Source organism: Lissotriton vulgaris, chromosome 2_1 (assembly GCF_964263255.1).
Source record: "Lissotriton vulgaris chromosome 2_1, aLisVul1.2, whole genome shotgun sequence".
In the NCBI taxonomy this organism is placed as follows: domain Eukaryota; kingdom Metazoa; phylum Chordata; class Amphibia; order Caudata; family Salamandridae; genus Lissotriton; species Lissotriton vulgaris.
The window spans coordinates 185,366,768-185,388,142 of record NC_141687.1 but is presented as its reverse complement, the minus strand read 5'-3'; the positions used below and the strand labels follow the sequence as shown (position 1 = coordinate 185,388,142).

General features: G+C 42.9%; 1 protein-coding gene across 1 annotated transcript in view; it reads left to right on the top strand.

Annotated features, from left to right (window-relative positions):
* HIP1 (huntingtin interacting protein 1) overlaps positions 1–21,375 on the top strand; it is a 374,725-nt gene that overhangs the window by 290,117 nt on the left and 63,233 nt on the right. Inside the window, exons 20-24 of the mRNA XM_086954710.1 lie at positions 2,061–2,147; positions 6,197–6,304; positions 7,909–8,045; positions 11,803–11,913; positions 18,384–18,442. Of these exons, the coding sequence (XP_086810836.1) occupies positions 2,061–2,147; positions 6,197–6,304; positions 7,909–8,045; positions 11,803–11,913; positions 18,384–18,442 (502 nt within the window). The remainder of the gene's footprint in view (positions 1–2,060; positions 2,148–6,196; positions 6,305–7,908; positions 8,046–11,802; positions 11,914–18,383; positions 18,443–21,375) is intronic.

The window sequence follows — 21,375 nt, the reverse complement described above, 5'->3', positions numbered from 1 at the left end:
TGGGTCGAGAGCCTACTGCTCTTGTGGGCCTGAAATAATGCACATCCTGGGACGAGGTGCTAGGCCTCCTCCCCCAGGATGGGCAGGGTCCACGAAGGGGAAGCTTCAAAAACTTGCCGCCTTTTTGAGTTTCCCCAGGCCACTTGCTGCCCCGAGCAACAAGTCCCCACTGGTTCTGACCTCCACTTTGGGCGGGAGAACTGGTGGGAAAACCAAGTGAGGAAGGGAGGTGTTCCCACCTCTGCTAACTTCACCCCTTAGGTGGGGGAGGCGAGGCGAAGCACAACTCTTAGTCCCCGCACCTTGAATTTGGGTGGGCCCAGCCTACCAGAGTGAGGCATATGTCCCCCTCCCACTGGAGGGTGGCATAATAGGGGGCGTACCCACCCCAAACAACCCTTAGTCCCCGCCATCTTGAATATGGGTGGGCCCAGCCTACCAGAGTGAGGCATATGTCCCCCTCCCACTGGAGGGTGGCATAATAGGGGGCGTACCCACCCCAAGGAAAGGACGCATTGGTCCCAACCTTTACTTACCTGTAACGTCCCTAAATTTAGATTTTAGGCGGCACCCCGAACCTTGCCTCCTCAGAAAAGAACCTTCAAGATGAAGGACCGAACTTCCATGCTGAAGCTAAGAAGAGGAGGACGCCCACTGACTTTGGCCCAGCCCTACCGGCCTGTCCCTACCTCGAACCTGCAGAAGTGAAACTCCAGTGTGTCCTGCAGCCAGCAGCCTCAAGACCTGCCTGGCCGTCTAAAGCAAAGACTCTGTCTCGCGTGAACACCATATATGTTCACCAACAGACTCCAGCTCCGGCAAAATCTGCGAGTCTGCACCACTCTGCACCCAAAGCCCATGGTTCGAGTTTGAGTGGCCGAACACCAGGAGGAGGTCTCCCTGGCGATCCAGATCCGAGAACCAGTGATCCCTGACCTGCTTCAAGCCTCTGAAGCCTCAATCCAGAAGGTCCCCCCAACCGCGACTAGCAGCTGGTAAGAAGATCCGACCACAAAAGGCACCCCTGTACCCGATGCCCCAAGGCCTTGGGTGGCCCAATCGATGGTGCCTAACCAACCCCCAGAATCCCAACTTACATCTTCAAGTGGTGGTCGCACCCAGAAGACCTTCGTCCCCGAGCCTGCAGTGTGTTTGCAAAACGGATACTCCCTATTGAAAGCTACAGGGCGCCCAATGCCAAAACAGCACTCTGCACCGGGCCGCCCTAGTGCCGTTGAGGGTGCACCTTTTGTGCTGGCTTGAACCCCCATTTGTCCTGAGCTTAAGTCCAGGAGCTTTGCTCCCACAACCTTGTGGCCTGCTCGTAAGCCCCCACCAACCGGAGTCTCCCTATACCCCATTGGATAACATAGGCCCTCAGCACTCTGCACCCCGTCGCCCTAGTGTCGCTGAGGGCGTAACAAGAGTGCATCCTTGACCCCGGGGGACCCCTGAGTATAACCCCAGAAACCCAACTCCCACAACCTTTGAACCGATAACCCTATTTTCCTCCATAGGATAACATTGACTGTTTTTCTGTGAAAAGTTTCCAAGTGAGGAGTTGGAAAATCTGTAAAACCCTTTAAAACTGTAACAAAATAACAAAAACGCTTTTACTTACCTGTTTACAGGAAATGTCCCAGTGCAGTATCCAGGTATACTGCCCTGTTTAAGAAAAGTAATCTTTAAAGTAATCTACTTGACATTTTACTAAAAAGCTGATACATAGTATAAGTACAGTATTTCAAAGCATTGCATTACTAGTAGCTCTACTGTAATCAAATCAAACTATATATACATTGCAATTGAAACTGATTACAAACTGTATTATTACTGCAAAGTATTTATGGCTTACCTGTGCCAGGCTTGCTTGATTATAGGAAATAACATAATTAAAAGAATATTTTTATACAAAACCAAATTGGTATGAAGTTCAGTCTTTGAGTGTGTGATATAATTTGCTGAATGAGTGTGTACAACAAATTCTTAACACTACTTTAGTACATGATGGTTATGACCTGAACACCTTTCTGATTTTCCTCATTCTCTCTCTTCTACAGACAACCTAATATCTAGGACACAACTTGCATTGGACTCTGTGGGAAGTCTTCAAAGCGCTCTCAGCAAATATACATCCGATCCATCAGGTGAGAGGAGTAGAGGCTATAGAGCTGTATGGTGGACAGTTGAGGAAGGGAGTGTGGTCAGAGAAGGAGCTTGTGCCATTAGTGTTGCTCCATACGAGGGCTATACTGACTGTTGCCTCAGGATTTAAGGCTTTTATGTACAGCTCATGTTTACAAACCAATATCATGGCTGATGGTATGTATTCTATCATGACCCCTGCCAACCAAATGCCCATTCACCCATACATATATACACATGCAGCCCACATGCACAGCATACTCCGAGTGAGCTGTACACGTTGTAACCATAGTAAATGTTAGATCTACAAATAAAACCATTTGTGTAGGTCCACTTGTCTTTCTGAGGTCATTAATTGAAAGAACGCCCTCAGACAGAGGAGTTATTTTCAACTTTAGCAGATCCCTGCTGAACCGCATTCATAATCTTCTTAGCTGACCACACCAAGATTGTGTCCAGAGGACCTCTCTGCAGGCAAAGCCCCCTTTGCTTCCCTTCTACCATTATCCTTGGTCAAAGGTATGCCTGAGAATATCATAACCGGAGACTAAATCCGTATCGGCATTCTGCATTTTCAGTGCTGAAAAAGCATCCTGAAGAGCAGCTCAGAGCCACAACACTAATAGTGCAATTGTCAAATCCAACTCCGAGAAATATTTTTCTGAAGATGAATGTAGTAGGCTGGTTTGCTGGTAAGCCATTTGAAGTTAAACAAGCAAACATTTGTAAACTGAAAGCTAATATTTTTTATTAACATGCTTTTTGTGTGAGTATTGCTATCAGTGTGAGCAAACACTTGTTACCTCAACTCTCAACACTGAAGTCCCACTAAGGTTCCTAAAACCTTCCCAGGGGAAAAAAGATGATAAAGGCCAATGGCTAAGCCAAATTCAAATATACCAAATTCAGGTCCCTTCAATTTGTTCTCTCCTGATTCCATTCATAGCATCCTCTTTTCTTTCTGAGAAAAGATAATATCTACTCGAAATGTGCTACTCCGATAGGTGCAGCAGATCACATGCACTGTCTCCAGAAAAATAGTCCAAGTCCAATCACATAAACAAGTTACGGTCTTGCCCATTCATTATAAAGGTTAGTGGGTCTGCTTTTTATATTTTTTAATGCCAGGCAATGGAATAGGTGTCTTTGGTCAGTCATGGTTCCTAGAAGACTCAAGCCAGCTTCAAAGAAGATAAGCCCATCACATCTTGCGGAAGACATCTTGGGTACTATATGCTTTGAAGATTCTTAATTTAACATGGTAATTAGCCCAAAGCATAGAATAATGGTATTATTGTCTTCCCTTTCAGCTCTAGTTTTGCTAGTTGATTATTGGTGAAATGTCTAGAGGCAGTGCTTGCTCTGCTCTAACCTCTGGGGCTTCCCTGTACGCCCTTTTCAGTCACCCAAAAGAGAACAAACTTTTCAGCCCACACTGGTTACCATCAGTTCTCCACATGAAATGTAGTATTATATAACCATCCTTTTAGTAATTGAACCTGGTAACATGTAGTTTTCTCTGAATCGTTTTAGGATTTATGGCTGTATTTCGTCGACAAAGGCTCCACAGGGTTCTATGTGTGTGCGTGAGACCTTTAAATTCATTTTTCCAATTGCTTCTAAAACTACATAAAGTTTGTGAACCTTGTGAGGGTGGTCAGCCCAGTGAAATAGATGTATCAGACAACATGGGGAGTGCGTCGAAGAAACTAAGCAGTTATGTTTACTGTTGGTTTAGTCAGAAGAGCATAGAGACACATTAGGAGAAAAGCAAATGGATAACCTCTTCAGCCCAAAAGTACTTTCTAGCTTGGAGAAAAGAACAATTTTGCATGTGATATATGGTTTATAAATTATGTGGTTTTTTGAGACACAGTGGAGCAATCCTCATTTATTTTCTTATCCTCTCAGTGACTAGATATTTCCTTGGAATGGTATGCACTGTATTGGAGTGATCTACAGGATCACTCCAATAAGTTTTGCAAAGCATGTCAATATGTCTTAAGCTGACAACGATCATAATTAGAAAGTAATAATATTGGGATTCGCGCATCTTGTTGCTGGTTTGGTGGTCATACTTGGTTGTAGAGATATCCGAGTCCAAGTATTACACGTGCAAAAATGTAATGAGTAAACATTTTAACACATGGGCCCCTTGTTGCAAAGCGGAAGAACAGTTCGGTGACGAAAACACCAAAAACACTTAGCATGGGACCCACAGTAAAGGTCCCAAGCGCTAAAAAATCAAGAGAAATAGGAACATGTTAAAAACATTGCTTCAGATACTGAAGATGGCACACAGGAACATTTGGAGGTCTTCTCCATTTGAAAGCAAGCGCTTTCTTTATCGAAGTCAAAAAGTCTCTCCCCGAGCACTTAAATCAGCAATAAAATGACTACGCTATCTTAAACGGCATCACTGTCAAAACGTTATACCCCTTTTTAAGAGCAGGTGACTGGCTTTCAGTGACCTTATGTTCTCAATGACTACTGACACATTCCATATCCAAATGGAAAATGAAGAGAAAGAGAGACATCCTCAAAGACAAAAAGTGATCTTGGAACCTCTACCTGATGACGAAGGTAAAAAGCGAACTACCCAGGCTAGAAGGTGACTACCACTGCTGTCTACAACATTCATGCTGCTTATTCAATGGCATTGTTGGCAGTATACAACAGCTGTTATTGGAATAAAAGTGAAAAAATGTGTCATCCTCTGGAACCAAGCAGGAGTAAGGCATGGGAAATTGTGGAAGAAGGGCAAACCATTGCGAACACCAGCATTTAGAATTGGTTAGACCAAAGTGAGACAACTACTACATGCAAGGCTACAGGAACGTATTCAGAAGACATTTCTATCTAAACATAGCTATTCCACAAACCCTGTTGAACTTGAAGGTCACTCTCATTAACATTAGAGTCATTTTGATGACTATGGCTTCCTAATGGAATGGCATTTGAAAGAGGTATGTAAGAGAATTCCACACATCCGAGCACTAATCTGAATATGAGATGGGAACCAGTACATGAATCAGGTGTTTGAGGCCCAACTGAGAAAGTACAATTTAATCTATCTGTCTCCTCTTTGTGTAGAGCAAGTGAACCTCGAGGAAACATCTGTACCGTTTCACAAAGATGTAGTTCACAAACCTGCATCACATCTAAATGGTATTAGTTATAGCGTAGACAATACATAAAAGCTTAGGCAAATTTATGTACCTTTATTTTCAAATTGAGGTAAGCACAAAGGATGTCCCATTCCAGAGCTCGGAATTGCCATATGGATAGTATAACAAGCAAAGATTTGTTTGTAACACCTAAAGCCCACTCCACGAAGGACGGAGAGACAACAGTTGATTTTATTGAACATTCCATTAGCATATTTGGGCCACCAGCGTGACCCTTAATGTATAATTTCACTTCACATCACTGTATGTATAGAACTTTAAGGGAGTTTGAAGGAGAAAGTGATGCTTGGTAATTTTAACAGGACTGCGTCAACCTCTAAACTGCGGCCAACGTAGGCCACTGCTTGTTGCTCTTAAGTATGCTAGGCAAAGGTAAAACAAGCAAGCTCATACTCCTAAAAACATATTAGTTAACTACAACAGTTGTTGGCCACTTGATTAATTATAGATTCACATGCAGCCCAACCAGCCTCCTCAAAAGATTGTCAATAATTCCAAAGAAGTAAACTGTGAAATGCGGAGCATAGAAAAGTGTCATGAATTAGTTTATGTGAATTAGAATATGTCTGAAGGTACTGCCAGCAAGAGAACTACATCGAGGAACGCTGTGTTGTAAATCCTGTGAGCAACAGTATGAAATTTGGTGAGTGGGTTGACTTAACAGTAGTGCACAGATGCTGTACTACTCGCTAGATTTTAGTTTTAACTGTGAGATCCTTAGAAAAGATCATTAGATCTTCGAGGCAGCCTCTTAATTAGTATGCTTTGATATTTCTGTTGAAGCAAATTGTAGATCTCTGTGATTGCGCTAGTGTTTGCTGGTGCAATAAACTCTCTGCTTTGTTTTGCTGAATGGCTCCCAGATGTGAATGACTTACTGCGAGCTGTGACACTTTTTGCCCATCTGATGTCTGACACCATCCTGCAAGGCAGTGCCACCTCTCACACGGCACCGATGGAGCCGGCAGATCGTAAGTATAGCGACTACCATACATGTGTATGATGACCTGTATCAGACACCAGTAGGCTGTGTGATAGGCTGATAAGGAGAATTACGCTTTAAACTTTCAACGTATAAATTCTCCCTTATGGACATAAATAATGTGTGTGTTGGAGTGAGGAGCGATTGGCACACTTCTGTGCCACAAATATTATTACTGAATAAATACATTAATTTCTAAATTCTAAAGTTTTTTTTAAAGGAGACCAACTGGACCCATAATTAAATTGTCATTGCAAAGGCAATAATGCTTGAGAGGCGATGGGGTTGCAATATATCTTCCCTAAATAACATGCTCCCCACCTATGTGCCCTTTCGCAATCTACTGCCCCTTGAATAAGGAAGACCACTCAAGGAAGTAGAACCGTATCATTTGTAGGTGCTACTCTGTGGAATAAACTGCTGACCTCTCTCCCCCCTGACAGTCCAATTTAGGTTTTTTAGGAAACATCTGAATGTTCCACTGTTCACTTTATAATCTCCTTTTCTATTAGTAGGTCTGCAAGGTAATACAACGCGCCAGGACTCCCAGCCTGGGATAGCAGTCTGTGCTTTGCAAAAGTGTCAGTCACTCAATAAATTGATCTACGTGGGAAACAGTTGAAAAATGTGAACAGTAATTCCAAATATGAATTATAATTGATTAGATGGTTGGACAAAAATACAAAGGCAAAGGAAGCTACAAGAAAATGAAAGCTGTGTGAAAATCAATTACAGATATTAGATGAGAGTAATTCAATAGAGCACGAGATTGACATGGGAACTCAATAATTGGAAGGATCCACAGGATTGGCTGTAGGTGCTCCATTCAAGACCAGGCCACCGTTCTAGGTGGGAGTGTTGTGGCTGTGCGGAAAGACATAGCAGAACTTGGGGGTTGGAAAGGCGCTGCCTTTAGTTGCAGCAGCAGAAAGAGTTGTGAGTGGTGTTGCTGTACTGGCAAAACATTTGCATCATGGTAGAGCTGCTCTCTGGTTGGCCTTGGGTAAGGAGGGGCTGTTTTAACTTGCATAGGGTGAGACTGAGTTCATGAAAGGTAGATGTATTGATGTGTTACTTCTAAACTGTGTCCACCCTGCCCTGAAGTGTTACATTTATATTACATTTTCTCTAGTACTGATTACAGGAAATGAGTGATGTTATTCTATTGCTGTGAATGGTGCTTTAGTTAAGAAAATGAGGCTGCAGTGAGGGCTATAATAATTGTGACTATTTTTATTGTGCAAACCACACTTTAAATTAACCTCACACAGTGAGGATTTTTGTATCCATTTTAGTGGTAAACATTTTGCTGATTGCTGGATGATTCAGAGGTTCCTGCATCTGAGCTGCATCTCACTGATCTGCATTATCTGTATTTTTATATGGTCGAGATGGTGGTGAAGACATTTGTACTGCAGCTTGGATGGAGGGGTGGTGTGTGTTACAGCTTAGAAAGAGGGAACTAGTCATGTTGTTCTGTACAATATATTTGGTACTAATGGACAAATCGTGAGGAGGATCATGTCAGCTTTACCATTCTGGCAAATTATGTCGCACTGGTCTGGCTAAACTGACTTTTTTGCTTTCTTGCAGTTTTGTTTGAAACCTGCAAACAGTGTGGCAGTGATGTGCTGTCTTACCTTTCCTTGCTGAAGCATGAGTCCACGTTGGGCAGTGGGGATTGTGAAGCTGTTCGAGATTGCCTCAACAGGATTATCTCTATTGGTGAAGTAAGAAGCATGTAATCATCGTTCAACATTTATTAGATGGTTCAGGGTATGGAAAGTGACTGAATGTGGCTGCTTTGTTTTCTTTGTGTTTTTACTGTCACTGTTGGTGTCTCTTGTGATGGAGAAAATATGTTTTACCCTGGTTGTTATTGAAAAGTTGCAAGGAATGCATTGGGTATGCAACTTTGGTCTTCATGGTTATGAGAGCAATGAGGGTGTTCATTATTCCAAATTCAGACCACATGTCATTGAAAATTAGAGAAAGTGTTAAGCTTACTCCACCAATGCACACAGATTTGATTCAGCACTCTTACGGCTACAGTTCACAGGATATAGATCTTACCTGACTGGGAGGGCTCTGTCTGATGTTAAAGGGTCAAAAGAGACATTTTTGGAAACAATAATCTGGTTTGAAAATAAAATAAATCATGGTTTAGTAAATTTACAACCATAATAACAGTTAAGAAAAACTTTTGTTATGGTTGAAAAGACATAAAATAACAGTCGCGGTCTGACTACCACCTTTTGGAGACAAAACAAATTGAATTTAAATGATTAAATACAATCTTTGGATGTAGAAAGGTCCCAAATGATTACTCTGTCATGTTGAACCTGGAGACTTCATGTTATGCCGGTGTCAAAGCAGTCACCAAATGTTTTGCTAATTAAAAGACAAAACATATTTTTGCTTCATAAGAAAGAGTATTTTGATGATGTTATAAAGGCATATAAGATGCCAAAGAAAAGGCAAAGAGAATAAGTTGAGCCAGGGACTATAGATAACACAACTACATCTGCAAAATATCCACAAGTTGCAAGTATGAGGAGAAGGATGAAGGATGGGGAATGGAGATGTTATCACAAACAAAAGAAAGTGAAGGCAATTTGCATGAGGATCTGGAGGAGGAGCAAATAGGGGGGCACATTGACGTGGACACCCGATAACCACAGATAAATAATTTTACCAGCTCTTCACCCAGCACAGAAATAGTCAATGCTTACCATTGTTATTTAGTATAGTATTTAGTATAGTACAATATGGTAAATACATTTCTAAACATCCTACATCAGCCTATGCAGTTAAGTCAAGAGATAAGCAGAAATGCATGGCATATCCACAAAACCACTCTGTACATCGAGGCACATGTCGAACCAGACTTCCTAATAGTAACAGCAGTGAAAAAGATCTTGCAAAACTCAACAGCTACTGCGATCCCTCCATAGCATAAAAAAGTAAAACTGGGTGCAGAGAGTAAGAAAAAATAGACAGGTCTGCAGCTGTTAAGTGATGTACAGCAATTGCCACAGCTCTCATAAGTCACTATGGACACCAAGAAGAAAAGAAATTGAAGAGTTAATACAACATATTCTCAGTAAGCTTAAAAAGCCAGCTAGGCATTGTTTTGAAAGTAAAAACCATCCCCAGTACCTGTTTAATGCTGTTGCCTCATGTGGCAGATGCCACAAGCAGACAGGTGGGAAACGGCGCAGTACAATGAAAGCATCAATGGTTTAAGTTAAGATTGTTAGCCTGAAGTTAAATCAAAAGTAGCAGCCTATCCATTGGCCAGTTAGCGTATCCCTAATAAAGATAAAAATATGGCTGGAACCAGGGGAGCATTACTAGGAAAACATAGTGTAGGTGAGTGCCAACTCAAAGAAAACCTCTGGGTTGAGAGCAAAAATGGGTAGAAAAGGTACTGAGTGCAACAAAAATTGGGCAAAAATTGTTGACCATTGCTTGGCAATATTCTACAAAATATAAGCTTTCCTTTTGTTGAAAGGGTAGTGGCAGAGACCAAAACCAAAGAGGTTCAGAAAAAGTGTCAGATTGAACCCCACAACCTTTGATTGGTAGGGGAAAGTTTGAGACATTACCTAAAAAATGGGTATAGATAACCTCAGGCAAATGAGTGCTATTATTGCGTAGAGATGACACACTGCAGCAGGTCCTTGAATTATTTTAGGTATGTGCTCTATTAGGCCTTAGTGGGTATCTGCATTTTGTAAAATACTTAAGGCTGCAAGGGTCTTTCGTACAACTAAACTGATGGTACTAAATCGCAAATGCTGTGCCTCGATCCACACAATAGATGCAATTACTGTGCTGAGTAGTATGTTATGAATTCTTAAATATAAATACAGTTTTAAATAATTAATTTACTTCTTAGTTTCATGGTTCTACATAAAATTATTTGTATGAAATCACATCATGATTGTCTCCTATTGGAGAAGTTCAACATTTAATAGTCAAGGATGTTATACATGAAGTGCCTCTGAAGGAGGAATATCAGGGGATATACTCTGTATACTTGATCTTCCCAAATTCCTTTGGGATTTTATACAGTTGGGTATAGTGACAAAGCTTAAAGGCAACCTGAGATACTATGGGAACATTATGCATCCCCCTGATACGGTATGCTGTTTTACACTTGGAACCAAAAACAAATGACATACGAGGCAAAGTGGACGGTCTTTATATGACTTGTAAGATGATGTTGTCAGCCACAAAGTGGAGAAACTTAAAATGTGGGACGCGGAACACCATAATAAAGAGAAGAAAATCTGGCCACCTTTCTATACTTTGATGGTTACAACAAAAACATGATGGGTGCACATTTAGACAGTATATAAATACAGGGTTGGGTCGAATCTAGAACTGTTGTCAAAGCAAATCAGTTTATTGGAGTTAAAAACAGTATATGTGGAGTTTAATTCAGTACCATTGCAAGTTCAGTTGTGGAGGCAATTTCATTATGTTAAACTTGAGCAGGTAAAAACACTGTTAAAGAGTCTCGGAGCACCTTCAGTGAGAATGAAAGGGCTTTTTTGGCTTACACTGGAAATGAAATGCTTAATGACATGTTTGCAGAAGCTACATTGTCTTTGGCGCACACATTTAGAAAACATTGTGTCGATTCTCAGTCAAAAATAAAAACTAAGTGAAAGTAGACGGTTACAACATTTCTCTATTTGTGTTGTTTATTAATAACTATAAAGGGGAGATATTGTTCCATAATCTTTGAACAGCATGTTAATCCTGAATAGACTCACACAACCAAATAAGCTTATTGAAACACTACAACTTTAGCTTGAAACTGTTTTAAATTGACAATGACCCCACAGAGTGATTGGGAGTGGTACATAGTACAAGGGAGGTTTGATAGGATGTCCTCAATGCATTTTCAGAATATGGGGGGGAAAAGATGGTAGTTACGAACTGGGCATTGTGGATTTACAGTTGACTTCATCTTGAGCCATCCTGGATCTGCCTATGGTCAATGCAATATGAAAGATGGAATAATATACCCTATGTGCATTGAGCTTCAAACTGCTAAAGAAGTATGTAACTAGTTTTTCCCACATCATGTCTTATATGCCATGTAAGGAAAGTAAATGTCATCACTTGCTGTCTATGTCCTCTCTGTAGGACCCAATATTCTCTCATCGTAGTCTGTGTCTTGGGGGTAAGTGACTGTAACCCATTATCTTCTGTTCCCTGACTGCAGTGGCAATGATTCTCTCCTCTAATCCTTTGTATGTTGTAATGTTCCTTCTCATGGGTTGCGCTGTGTGCCTTTTCTGTATAAGCTACAATTTTCATCTCTTGCCTTCTGTACCTGTAGGAGCTGCCACTCTTGCCTCTTGCAACTGTGCCCTGACTGTAGGAGCTGTCATTGCCACCTTTATTTATCTTCCTGCATCCCTGTGTAGGGTCTATGATTGTCTCTGCTTGTTTCTTGCGCATTATGTACAGGAGTTGCGGCCCAAGGGCTTGGATATCAAGCAGGAAGAACTGGGAGACCTTGTAGACAAGGAGATGGCTGCAACATCTGCCGCAATTGAAGCAGCTTCTGTTAGGATAGAGGTAAGCTTATGTTCCTTTATTTAATGCTGAATATTCCAGTTGGAAATCAAAGGTTCGAGGCATATGAGCTGAAGATTGTATACTTTTGCATAGATCGTCATCTGGTGTTGGGCTAGGATGTCTGCATGTTGTTTTTGTCTCTGATGAAGTCTTGTAGTCACGAGGTTGGCGACTCCTCCAATGGTCGACAGTGCGCATGGGCTTCGGCTCCATCATTAGATTGTTTTTTTCCGCCATCTGGTTCAGATTTGACTTTCTGCGCTCCCGGTCGGTGTCGTTATCGAACCCACTTTTGACGTGCAATGACAGCTAACCAACAGTATTGTCTCAATCGCGTTTCTTTCGATGCCCACCCTCGACGACAACTTCGGAAAACTTCGACGCCTGTGAACTCGATGCTGGTCGTTGGGCCTACCCGCGCCGGTAAAGACGGACGACGATGGAACTCACTCCCTTTAAGAAATAGGTGCTAAATTCCCAGACTTTGACCTCCATCCTGTTTGTAATCTGTGCCTCTCTCCGGAACATCGAGATGAAAACTGTGAGGCTTGTCTATCCTTCAAGTCTAAGAAAACCATCCGGGATCGTCGAGCTCGACGCCACGAGATGACCCGAGGCACAGGTTCCATTCCGGACATCTTCCATACAGGCTCCGATAGCCTTCCGGAACCAGAACAGAAAGAACAGGTTCCAGACTCCAAAGTAGACATCTCCAACGCCGAAGATGACATCACCCTGGCTCAAAGGGATGCGAGTACTGAGATCCCCGCCCTACCCAAGCCCATAACAAAAGCTCCGGTGACACCTTCGCCTTCGGGCTAAAATCTACTCCATACCAAAACATCCTGCACCCCCCCTTCGGGCCCGGCTCCGAAGGACAAACAAAAGCCTTCCAGCTCGAGCCAGCCACCCGGTCCTGTAAAACCATCTTCGGCACCAAAGCAGCCAGAAAAGCTCTCTGCACCGAAGCAGCCAGAAAAGCTCTCGGCACTGAAGCAGCCTGACAAGCTCTCGGCATCGAAGCAGCCTGACAAGCTCTCGGCACCGAAGCACCCAGAAAAAGCTCTCGGCACCGAAGCAGACGGAGAAGATCTCGGCTCCGAAGCAGCCGGATAAGACCTCTGCACCGAAGCAACCGGTTAAGATCTCGGAGCCAAAAACATTCAAAGACAAGCTTCCCATATTTAAGCCTCCTAAACAAACATCTCCGGAGCCGAAACAACCGGCATCGAATGTCTCGGAGCCAGGGAAACCAGTTTCCAAGGAGAAATCTTCCACACCAAAGAAAACTGTCGATGCCGAAGAACTTCTTCTCCCTGATCCAAGGCAAACCACCATTTTAATCCATTCAAAGACTGGTCCCATAGTTACCAAGCTACCTACAAAAAGGAAACCAGAACATTTACCACAGGCACCAGTTCCTCTAAAGAAGATACTTATGGCTACTAATACTTCACCACCACCTTCACTCCCTCCACCAATTAACCCTAATTTACTAATTTCTCCACCGTATTCTTCACACCCAGAGGATTGTGATGATGCACTTGGGCATGGGCAAGAGGATGAAGACTATAATACCATTAAACACTGAGGACCCTGATGATCCACCACAGGAACCAGACCCTTGTCGTGACTATAGTACGGATCCTTATCTAAATAATGATCCAGACTTCTATCCCTCAAAACCATCTCCACCAAATGACAATGTAGGGTTTGCCCAACTAATTAATAGGGCCGCAGCATACCGTAAAGTCAAACTACACTCTGACCCTGTAGAAGAAGACTTTCTTTCAGAAACTTTTGACCAGCCACAAAAATCTACTCATGTCTTGCCAATGCTTAAAAGGCTTCTAACACGTCCCTAAGGTGTTCAAAAACCCAGTTAGAGCTAGGGTTCCTAACCCAAGAATAGATACAAAAATACAAGGCTGCTCCTTCTGACTCCATATACATCAAGGGTCAACTTCCTTTAGATTCTTGGTTGTAGCCAATGCACGCAAAAGGGCAAACTCTCAGGGGTCATGTGACACACCACCTCCTGACAAAGAATCTAAATTATTAGACGCATAAGGCAAGCGTATGGCGTCTCAAGCTGCAAACTCATGGAAGATAGCCAACACACAAGCCCTTCTGGCAAGGTATGACATGGCTCACTATGATGAACTAGAAACCCTCATTCAACTGCTACCTCAACAATATAAGAACAAAGCCAATGACCTTCTACAAGAAGGCAAACTAATCACCAATACATCCATAAAATGTGCGCTAGACGCAGCAGACACCCCGTCCCGCGCAATAAATACCATTGTATTGCTACGTAGACATGCCTGGCTCAGAGTATCTGGGTTTAAACAAGAGGTACAAAATACCATTCTTAATCAACTTTTTGACCAGGAGCACCTCTTTGGCCCTGCAGGGGACACATCCTTAGAAAAGATAAAAAAGGACACAGAGACTGCCAAGTCTATGGGAGCTTTACAGTCACCTTCTAACAGAGGTTCCTTTTGCCGTCCCTGTTATAGAGCAGGCTCCAAAACAAATACAACAGAACACCCTTCCTCGTCCTACAAAAGTCCCAACTAGGGCTTCTTTTCCAAAGGATACAATAGAGGAGGTTATAAGGGGAACAACAACAAGGGGAGAGGCAGGGGTAATAACACCTGCAGCTCCCCTAATACCAAACAGTGACTTCCCTGCACTTCCCCTGATCATCCCACTCCTGTCGGGGGACACCTCTCACAGTTCCTGCCTGTCTGGAATTCCATGACAACAGACAAGTGGGTAAGACAAATTATCCAGTATGGCTATTGCCTGGAACTCAGTTCTACTCCTCCCAACATACCTCCCAAACATCGTCCAATGTCATCAGAACATCTGACGCTTCTCAAACAAGAAATTGTGGCACTATTACAAAAACATGCAATAGAACCAGTTCCCTTTTCTCATCAAAGAACAGGCGTCTATTCCCTTTATTTTCTAATTCCAAAAAAGGACGGATCTCTCAGGCCAATATAGACCTCAGACTGCTCAACTTCTACATCCAATCAGACCACTTCCACATGGTCACTTTACAACAAGTTCTTCCACTACTTCAGCAAGGCGACTTTCTCTCCACTCTAGATCTAAAAGACGCATATTTAACATTCCCATTCATCCCGCTCACAGGGAATATCTCAGGATCACCACGGCACCCAGGGTTTTCACCATGTACCTCACAGTGGTTGCAGCACATTTGAGAAGACAGCAAATTCATGTCTTCCCTTATTTGGACGACTGGCTAATAAAAGCAAAATCCCACATCAGCTGTGTTCAACACACACTCAGTAAAATACAACTGCTTCACAGCCTGGGATTCACAGTAAATCTAGACAAATCCCATCTCCAACCGTCCACAGTACAACAATATCTAGGAGCCACACTAAATGCTTCTACAGCCCTAGCATATCACAACCAAGTCAGGATAACAGCTATACAAACACTAGCTCAAAAATTTCAGGAACAACACTCACTACTAGCGCGAGTGTTCATGCAACTAATAGGGATGATGGCGTCTTACATCTTTCTCGTTCCTCGTGCAAGACTACAAATGCGTCCTACTTCCTAGCACATTAGTGGAACCAGGCTGAAGATCAGCTAACAGATCTGGTGTTGGTGGACGACCGCACCCATCGCTCTCTGAAATGGTGGAACACACAAAACCTTTCCACAGGGTGGTCGTTCCTCAAGCCAGTCCCACAGATAGTGTTAACAACAGATGCATCGCTTACCGGCTGGGTAGCTCATCTTCAAACCCACACCATACAAGGTATCTGGACCCACCAACAAAAACAATTTCACATCGACTACCTGGAATTGTTCACAATCTTGCTAGCGTTGAAATCTTTTCAACTGCACCTTCTAAGCAAAGCTGTCCTAATCCGTGCAGACAACATGACACCAATGTATTACATACAAAAGCAAGGGGGGGGCCCCTCCCTACAGCTATCACATCTAGCTTAAAGCATATAGAGATGGACCATTCAGCAAAAAATATATCTCCTGGCAGAACATCTACCAGGGGTACACAATCAAATAGAGGATCTGCTCAGCTGTCAAGCACAACAGATCCACGATTGGGGACTTCATCCTCAAGTTCTTCTTCCATTCTTTCACATGTGGGGACTCCCAGAAATAGATCTGTTTGCCACACACCTAAACGCAAAATGCCCAAACTTCGCTTCCAGGTATCCACACCCATTGTCCAAAGATAATGCACTATGGATGAATTGGTCAGACAAATTTGCTTACGCTTTTCAGCCTCTCCCACTCATTCCAGTAGTGGTTAAGAAACTCAAACAACACTCCCTCACAATGATCCTAGTTGCTCCAACATAGGCAAGACAACCATGGTTCACAACTCTATTGGAACTATCAGTAGTACCACATCAAAAGCTACACCTGTCACCCAAACTTCTTACTCAGAATCATGGAGAGATGAGACACCGAGATCCCAGTCAACTCAACGTTGCGATCTGGCTCCTGAAATCTTAGAGTTTGGCTACCTTAATCTCCCGCCAGACTGAATGAACATTATCAAAGAGGCCAGACGCCCTACAACAAGGGCATGCTATGCGGCAAAATGGAAACGATTTGCTATTTATTGCACGCAGGACAACATCAACCCACTAGATGCTTCCATTCAGAATATCATCTGTACCTCTTGCATGTACAACAATGTAACCTAGCGTATACATCTATTAGGTTACATCTAGCCGCCATAACAGCCTACCTACAAAATAGACAACACTTGTCTTTGTTTAGAGTCCCCACTGTCGAAGCTTTTATGGAAGGACTTAAAAGAATAATTCTACCAAGAGCCCCAACCTCTCCAGTGTGGAACCTAAATGTAGTCCTTACCAGGACTAATGGGTCCTCCTTTTGAACCTCTCCACTAATGTGAACTACAGATTCTCACTGGGAAAGTAGCCTTTTTTGTTGCTATCACATCTCTCAGAATAGTAAGTGAACTCCAGGCATTAACCATACAAGAACCATTTTTACAGATCTATCATAACAAAGTGGTTCTTAGAACTAACCCAAAATTATTACCTAAAGTAGTATCTGCCTTCCATCTAAACCAGTCTGTTGAACTACCAGTATTTTTGCCTCAACCAGTCTTAGTGGAAGAAAGGGCTCTACACACCTTAGATGTTAAAAGAGCAATACTCTACTACATTGAAAGCACAAAATCCTTTAGAAAAACCACTTTTGGGGGCTTTCTCCCCACCCCATAAACTTAATCCTATATTCAAAACAGGAATTGCAAGGTGGATTATAAAATGCATACACATATGCTACATCAAAGCCAAAGGCATGTTAACCATTCCCCCTAGGGCTCATTCTACACGCAAACTAGGGGCTTCTATGGCATTCTAAGGGAACATTCCCCTAGATGACATATGCAAAGCAGCAAGTGGGGCTACACCACATACCTTCACTAAACACCATTGTGTAGACGTGCAGGCAAAACAAGCTAGTGTGGGCCAGGCTGTACTAAAAACACTATTTCAAACTACTGCAACAAATACAGGTAGCCACCGCTAAGGAGGTAACTGCTGTATAGTCTATGCAAAAGTGTGCAATATGCAACTCATATGCCTCGAACGGAAATGTCTACTTGCCGTTATGCATCTGTTCTTGGCATGTAGAGCTGCAGAGTTGTACACGCCCACCCGCCTCCCCGGATTCCTCTATCTGTTCCAGTATTATCTTACTTTGATGCATTGCGCATGGACATCTTTCTATTTCTCACTACTCCATCTAACCCTAGTGGCAAAAACAATCGAAAGATGGAGCCGAAGCCCATGCACACTGTCGACTGAAGGAGGAGTCACCAACCTCGTGACACAAGACTTCTACGAAGACAAAAACAACATGCAGACATCCGAGTCCAACACCAGATAGCGATCTATGCAAAAGTGTACAACTCTGCAGCTCTACAAGCCAAGAACAGATGCATACTGGTAAGTGGCATTTTTCGTACTATGCAGCAGCTTACTGCATAGCATGATCCATGAACTCAGCACAAGGAAACATAGATGGTGGCTAATAATTGTGTTTCCATTTGCTGGTTTGTCTGATTTCAAAGATTCAATCAAAATAATAATCAAACAAAAATAGTTTGTCTGGGTGAAGGGCAGTTACATGTAAGAACACCACAGAGATTAGACTTTCTTTACTTTGTATTCAATCCAAGGACCTTCAGTAAATGATTACCTCGCAGCAGAGAATTGCTTATCATTCTAGAGGGGGTACTTATGTGCAGAGCAGAGTCCTGCATTGAGGAAAGTTGTGTGCTAGCAAAAGGTTTTTTATGTCCTTGGAAATAGTAGGTAGTTTGCGCCACTTTAGTGGCCATACATGCAGATGTTTCTGGAAATACTCTGTCTACCACTATTTCATCTTACTGCTTTCTATCTCTTTTGTAATAGGAAATGCTGAGCAAGTCACGTGCTGGAGACTCTGGAGTCAAACTGGAGGTGAACGAGAAGTTAGTATTGGCACCCACCTCCTCCCCTCGCTTTCCACAATCCAGGCTAAGCAAGATTCCTCTCACTCCGCCAACCTGCTCTTCATTCAGCCAGCTTATCTCTTCCAAGCGCACATCTTGTTGGATATTGCATGCATAATCCAAGGCACACAATGTTCTTGATATGACCGACAATGGAAAAAGAGTTGTGGTCAGCTTTTTTTCTACTCTTCTGTTAGAACTACCCATGGTCCTTCTGTAGCCCACTTTGACAACTGTGCAACAAGGGTTAAGTTCAATCCAATGGGCTACTTTTGTTTTTACACACACTGCTCAAACAGACATCTAGGACTAGGTACAGCACGCGAGTAGTCCATAGTCTAGAATTCCAGTTGAAAGGTTGCGCCTCAGTGTAATGGAATTGAAAGTCTATGAAAGGCTCTAATCTCCCATGTTATGAAGAGGACAATCTGCTACTTGATCAAAATATGGTGGTCAAAGCATACAAATCCCCTAATATTAACAACGTACTTAGAGAGGGGTATCTCTAGTTAAAAAAAAACCTAAAACAAGTCAAGGGCTTGATCCAGTTAATCAGACTGAGGCACATTCTTACCCAGAGATAAGCAGCCATTGCCAAATCCGTTTATTATCAATGCGAGTGAAACCAGTGATGAAAGATTCGGTAATGGCCGTCAGAGTTTCTCTCCACCCGTGTTGGTGCCGGTTGTTTCTGAGTTTGATCAGCCTATGAATTCTATCTCTTGACCCAGAAAGAGAGTACGATTTTGCCCTGCTCATTTTGGTCACAGAGTTTTATAACTTTGCGCTTGATGAAATGCTGTTACGCAGATGAATGTTTCATAAGCCACCTTAAACATCATCTGTGCAGTCAGAAATTATACTTTAGGTCTCCAAAAGACATTCATGGGGCATTGGCTTGAATTTAGATGGGTCTCAGGCTTGGTGAGCTGCAAGCTTGGCTGAATTCTTTACTGTGTTTTCATGGTCATTGTATTAGGGCAAACAGTATCATTCCTAACATCCTAGTTATGGAAAATTGATGGATTCCCATAGGGGGAACTCCTTAGGACGTTGTTTCATAGTTTGGTTGTGATGTCCTTTGAATATTTTTGATTCCTCACAAAAATGTCCTCAGCATATTGTTGGGAGAGATTAAAACCTCAGTGCAAGTAAATCTTCTATTTATTTTCTCGCACTGGTATTACAGTAGATCTTTCCGGGAATCTTTAAAGCAGATAATGCTAGAAAGCAAGTAGTGTTGTTTTCGAGACAAGTGGCTGGTGCATAATTGAACATGGTGTTTTGACTGTTCTAGAAGTCACAAGCACCTACCACTTGAATGACTTCTCTTTTCAAAGCAAACATGGGCCATTGGTCAAGTATCATGACAGCTCTCCATTTGTCGGCCTGTTGACCACTTCCAAGGCAGCAGTTAATTATTTAAGATGGATCAGAGGGGAGACTAGCTGCAGGGAACCTGGTGTCACTGAACCTTATGAAGGGTTCAACCATGGAGACCTCTGTGAAGGCACTGATAATGTAGATTCATTAGAGAGCCCTCAGTGCTTCCTCTCATCCCACATTACCTGGCTACTGGGCATCTCATCCGGAAAGCCCAAGAATGCACCATGCCCACTTTTAATACCTTAAGAGTGAGCCAGGTTCTGGCTTGGAAAAGTGCTTTCTTAGAAGCAGAAGGTTCTTTTCTCCTGTAAATCTTCCATGACTTAATGGATACAACAGGGGCAAACCCCTGTGGGAGCCAAACCCCAATAATCATCTGAACCCCAATATTTGATCACCCTGAAATTTTACCTAAGTAGGTTGTCTCCAGCGTCTCTAGTTGATATAGCGGTTACAGACTGCACTCCACATCAGAACCGCACAATTTAGCTGACCTAACCTGAAATAAATAAAGGAAGCGTAAAGGATTGAGTTCTAAGCAAACAATAAAACAAAAGTGGATTTTGAATGCTGAAAAACTTAAATGCAGTACAGAAAAAATATGCATGAAATGCCATAATGGCTCAAAATACAGAATAACAAAAAAAATGAAAAATCATAGAACGCATTAATCCTTAGTCAACAGAATTCAAGTAAGTATCAAACTGAGTATAGACATATCCCAGTCTCAGTCAAATAGACATAGAAAAATGTTAATCTCCAGTAACAGCTGTCCTAATGGTAGCAGTAAAATCCTACTGAGCCCCAAGAGAATCAGCTAAGACTAAACTTGAACTAAACTTGAAAAGCTAAAGTCCAAGAACATTTATAGACAAATTACACTTTCTAAAAATAGATACAACAAATTCCACATAGTATGATCATGGTTAGTCACATTGGCGTATCGGAAACATAAACATCTCGCTTCTCATTACATCTATGAATCCTGCACCTCATTGTCTTCACACCTGTGTTTACTGCACTTTATTTACACCTTAGACCGGATCCCTGCATCTCTCCTCTGTTTCCTGAACCCTGCATCTCTCCTCTGTGGCCGGGCTATTGCATCTTTCCTCTGTGCCCTGATCTTTCCTCTGTGCCCTGATCTCTCCTCTGTGCCCTGATCCCTCCTCTGTGCCCTTGCATCTCTCCTCTGTGCCCTGCCTTTGCATCTCTCCTCTGAGGCCTGGCCCCTGCATCTCTCCTCTGTGCCCTGACCCCTCCTCTGTGCCCTGATCCCTCCTCTGTGCCCTGGTCCTTGCATCTCTCCTCTGTGCCCTGCCATTTGCATCTCTCCTCTGTGGCCTGGCTCCTGCCATCCCTCCTCTGTGGCCGGGCCCCTGCATCCCTCCTCTGTGCCCTGGTCCTGATCTCTCCTCTGTGCCCTAGTCCTGATCTCTCCTCTGAGGCCTGGCCCCTGCATCTCTCCTCTGCACCCTGGCACCTGCATTTCTCCTCTGTGGTCTGGCCCCTGCATCTCTCCTCTG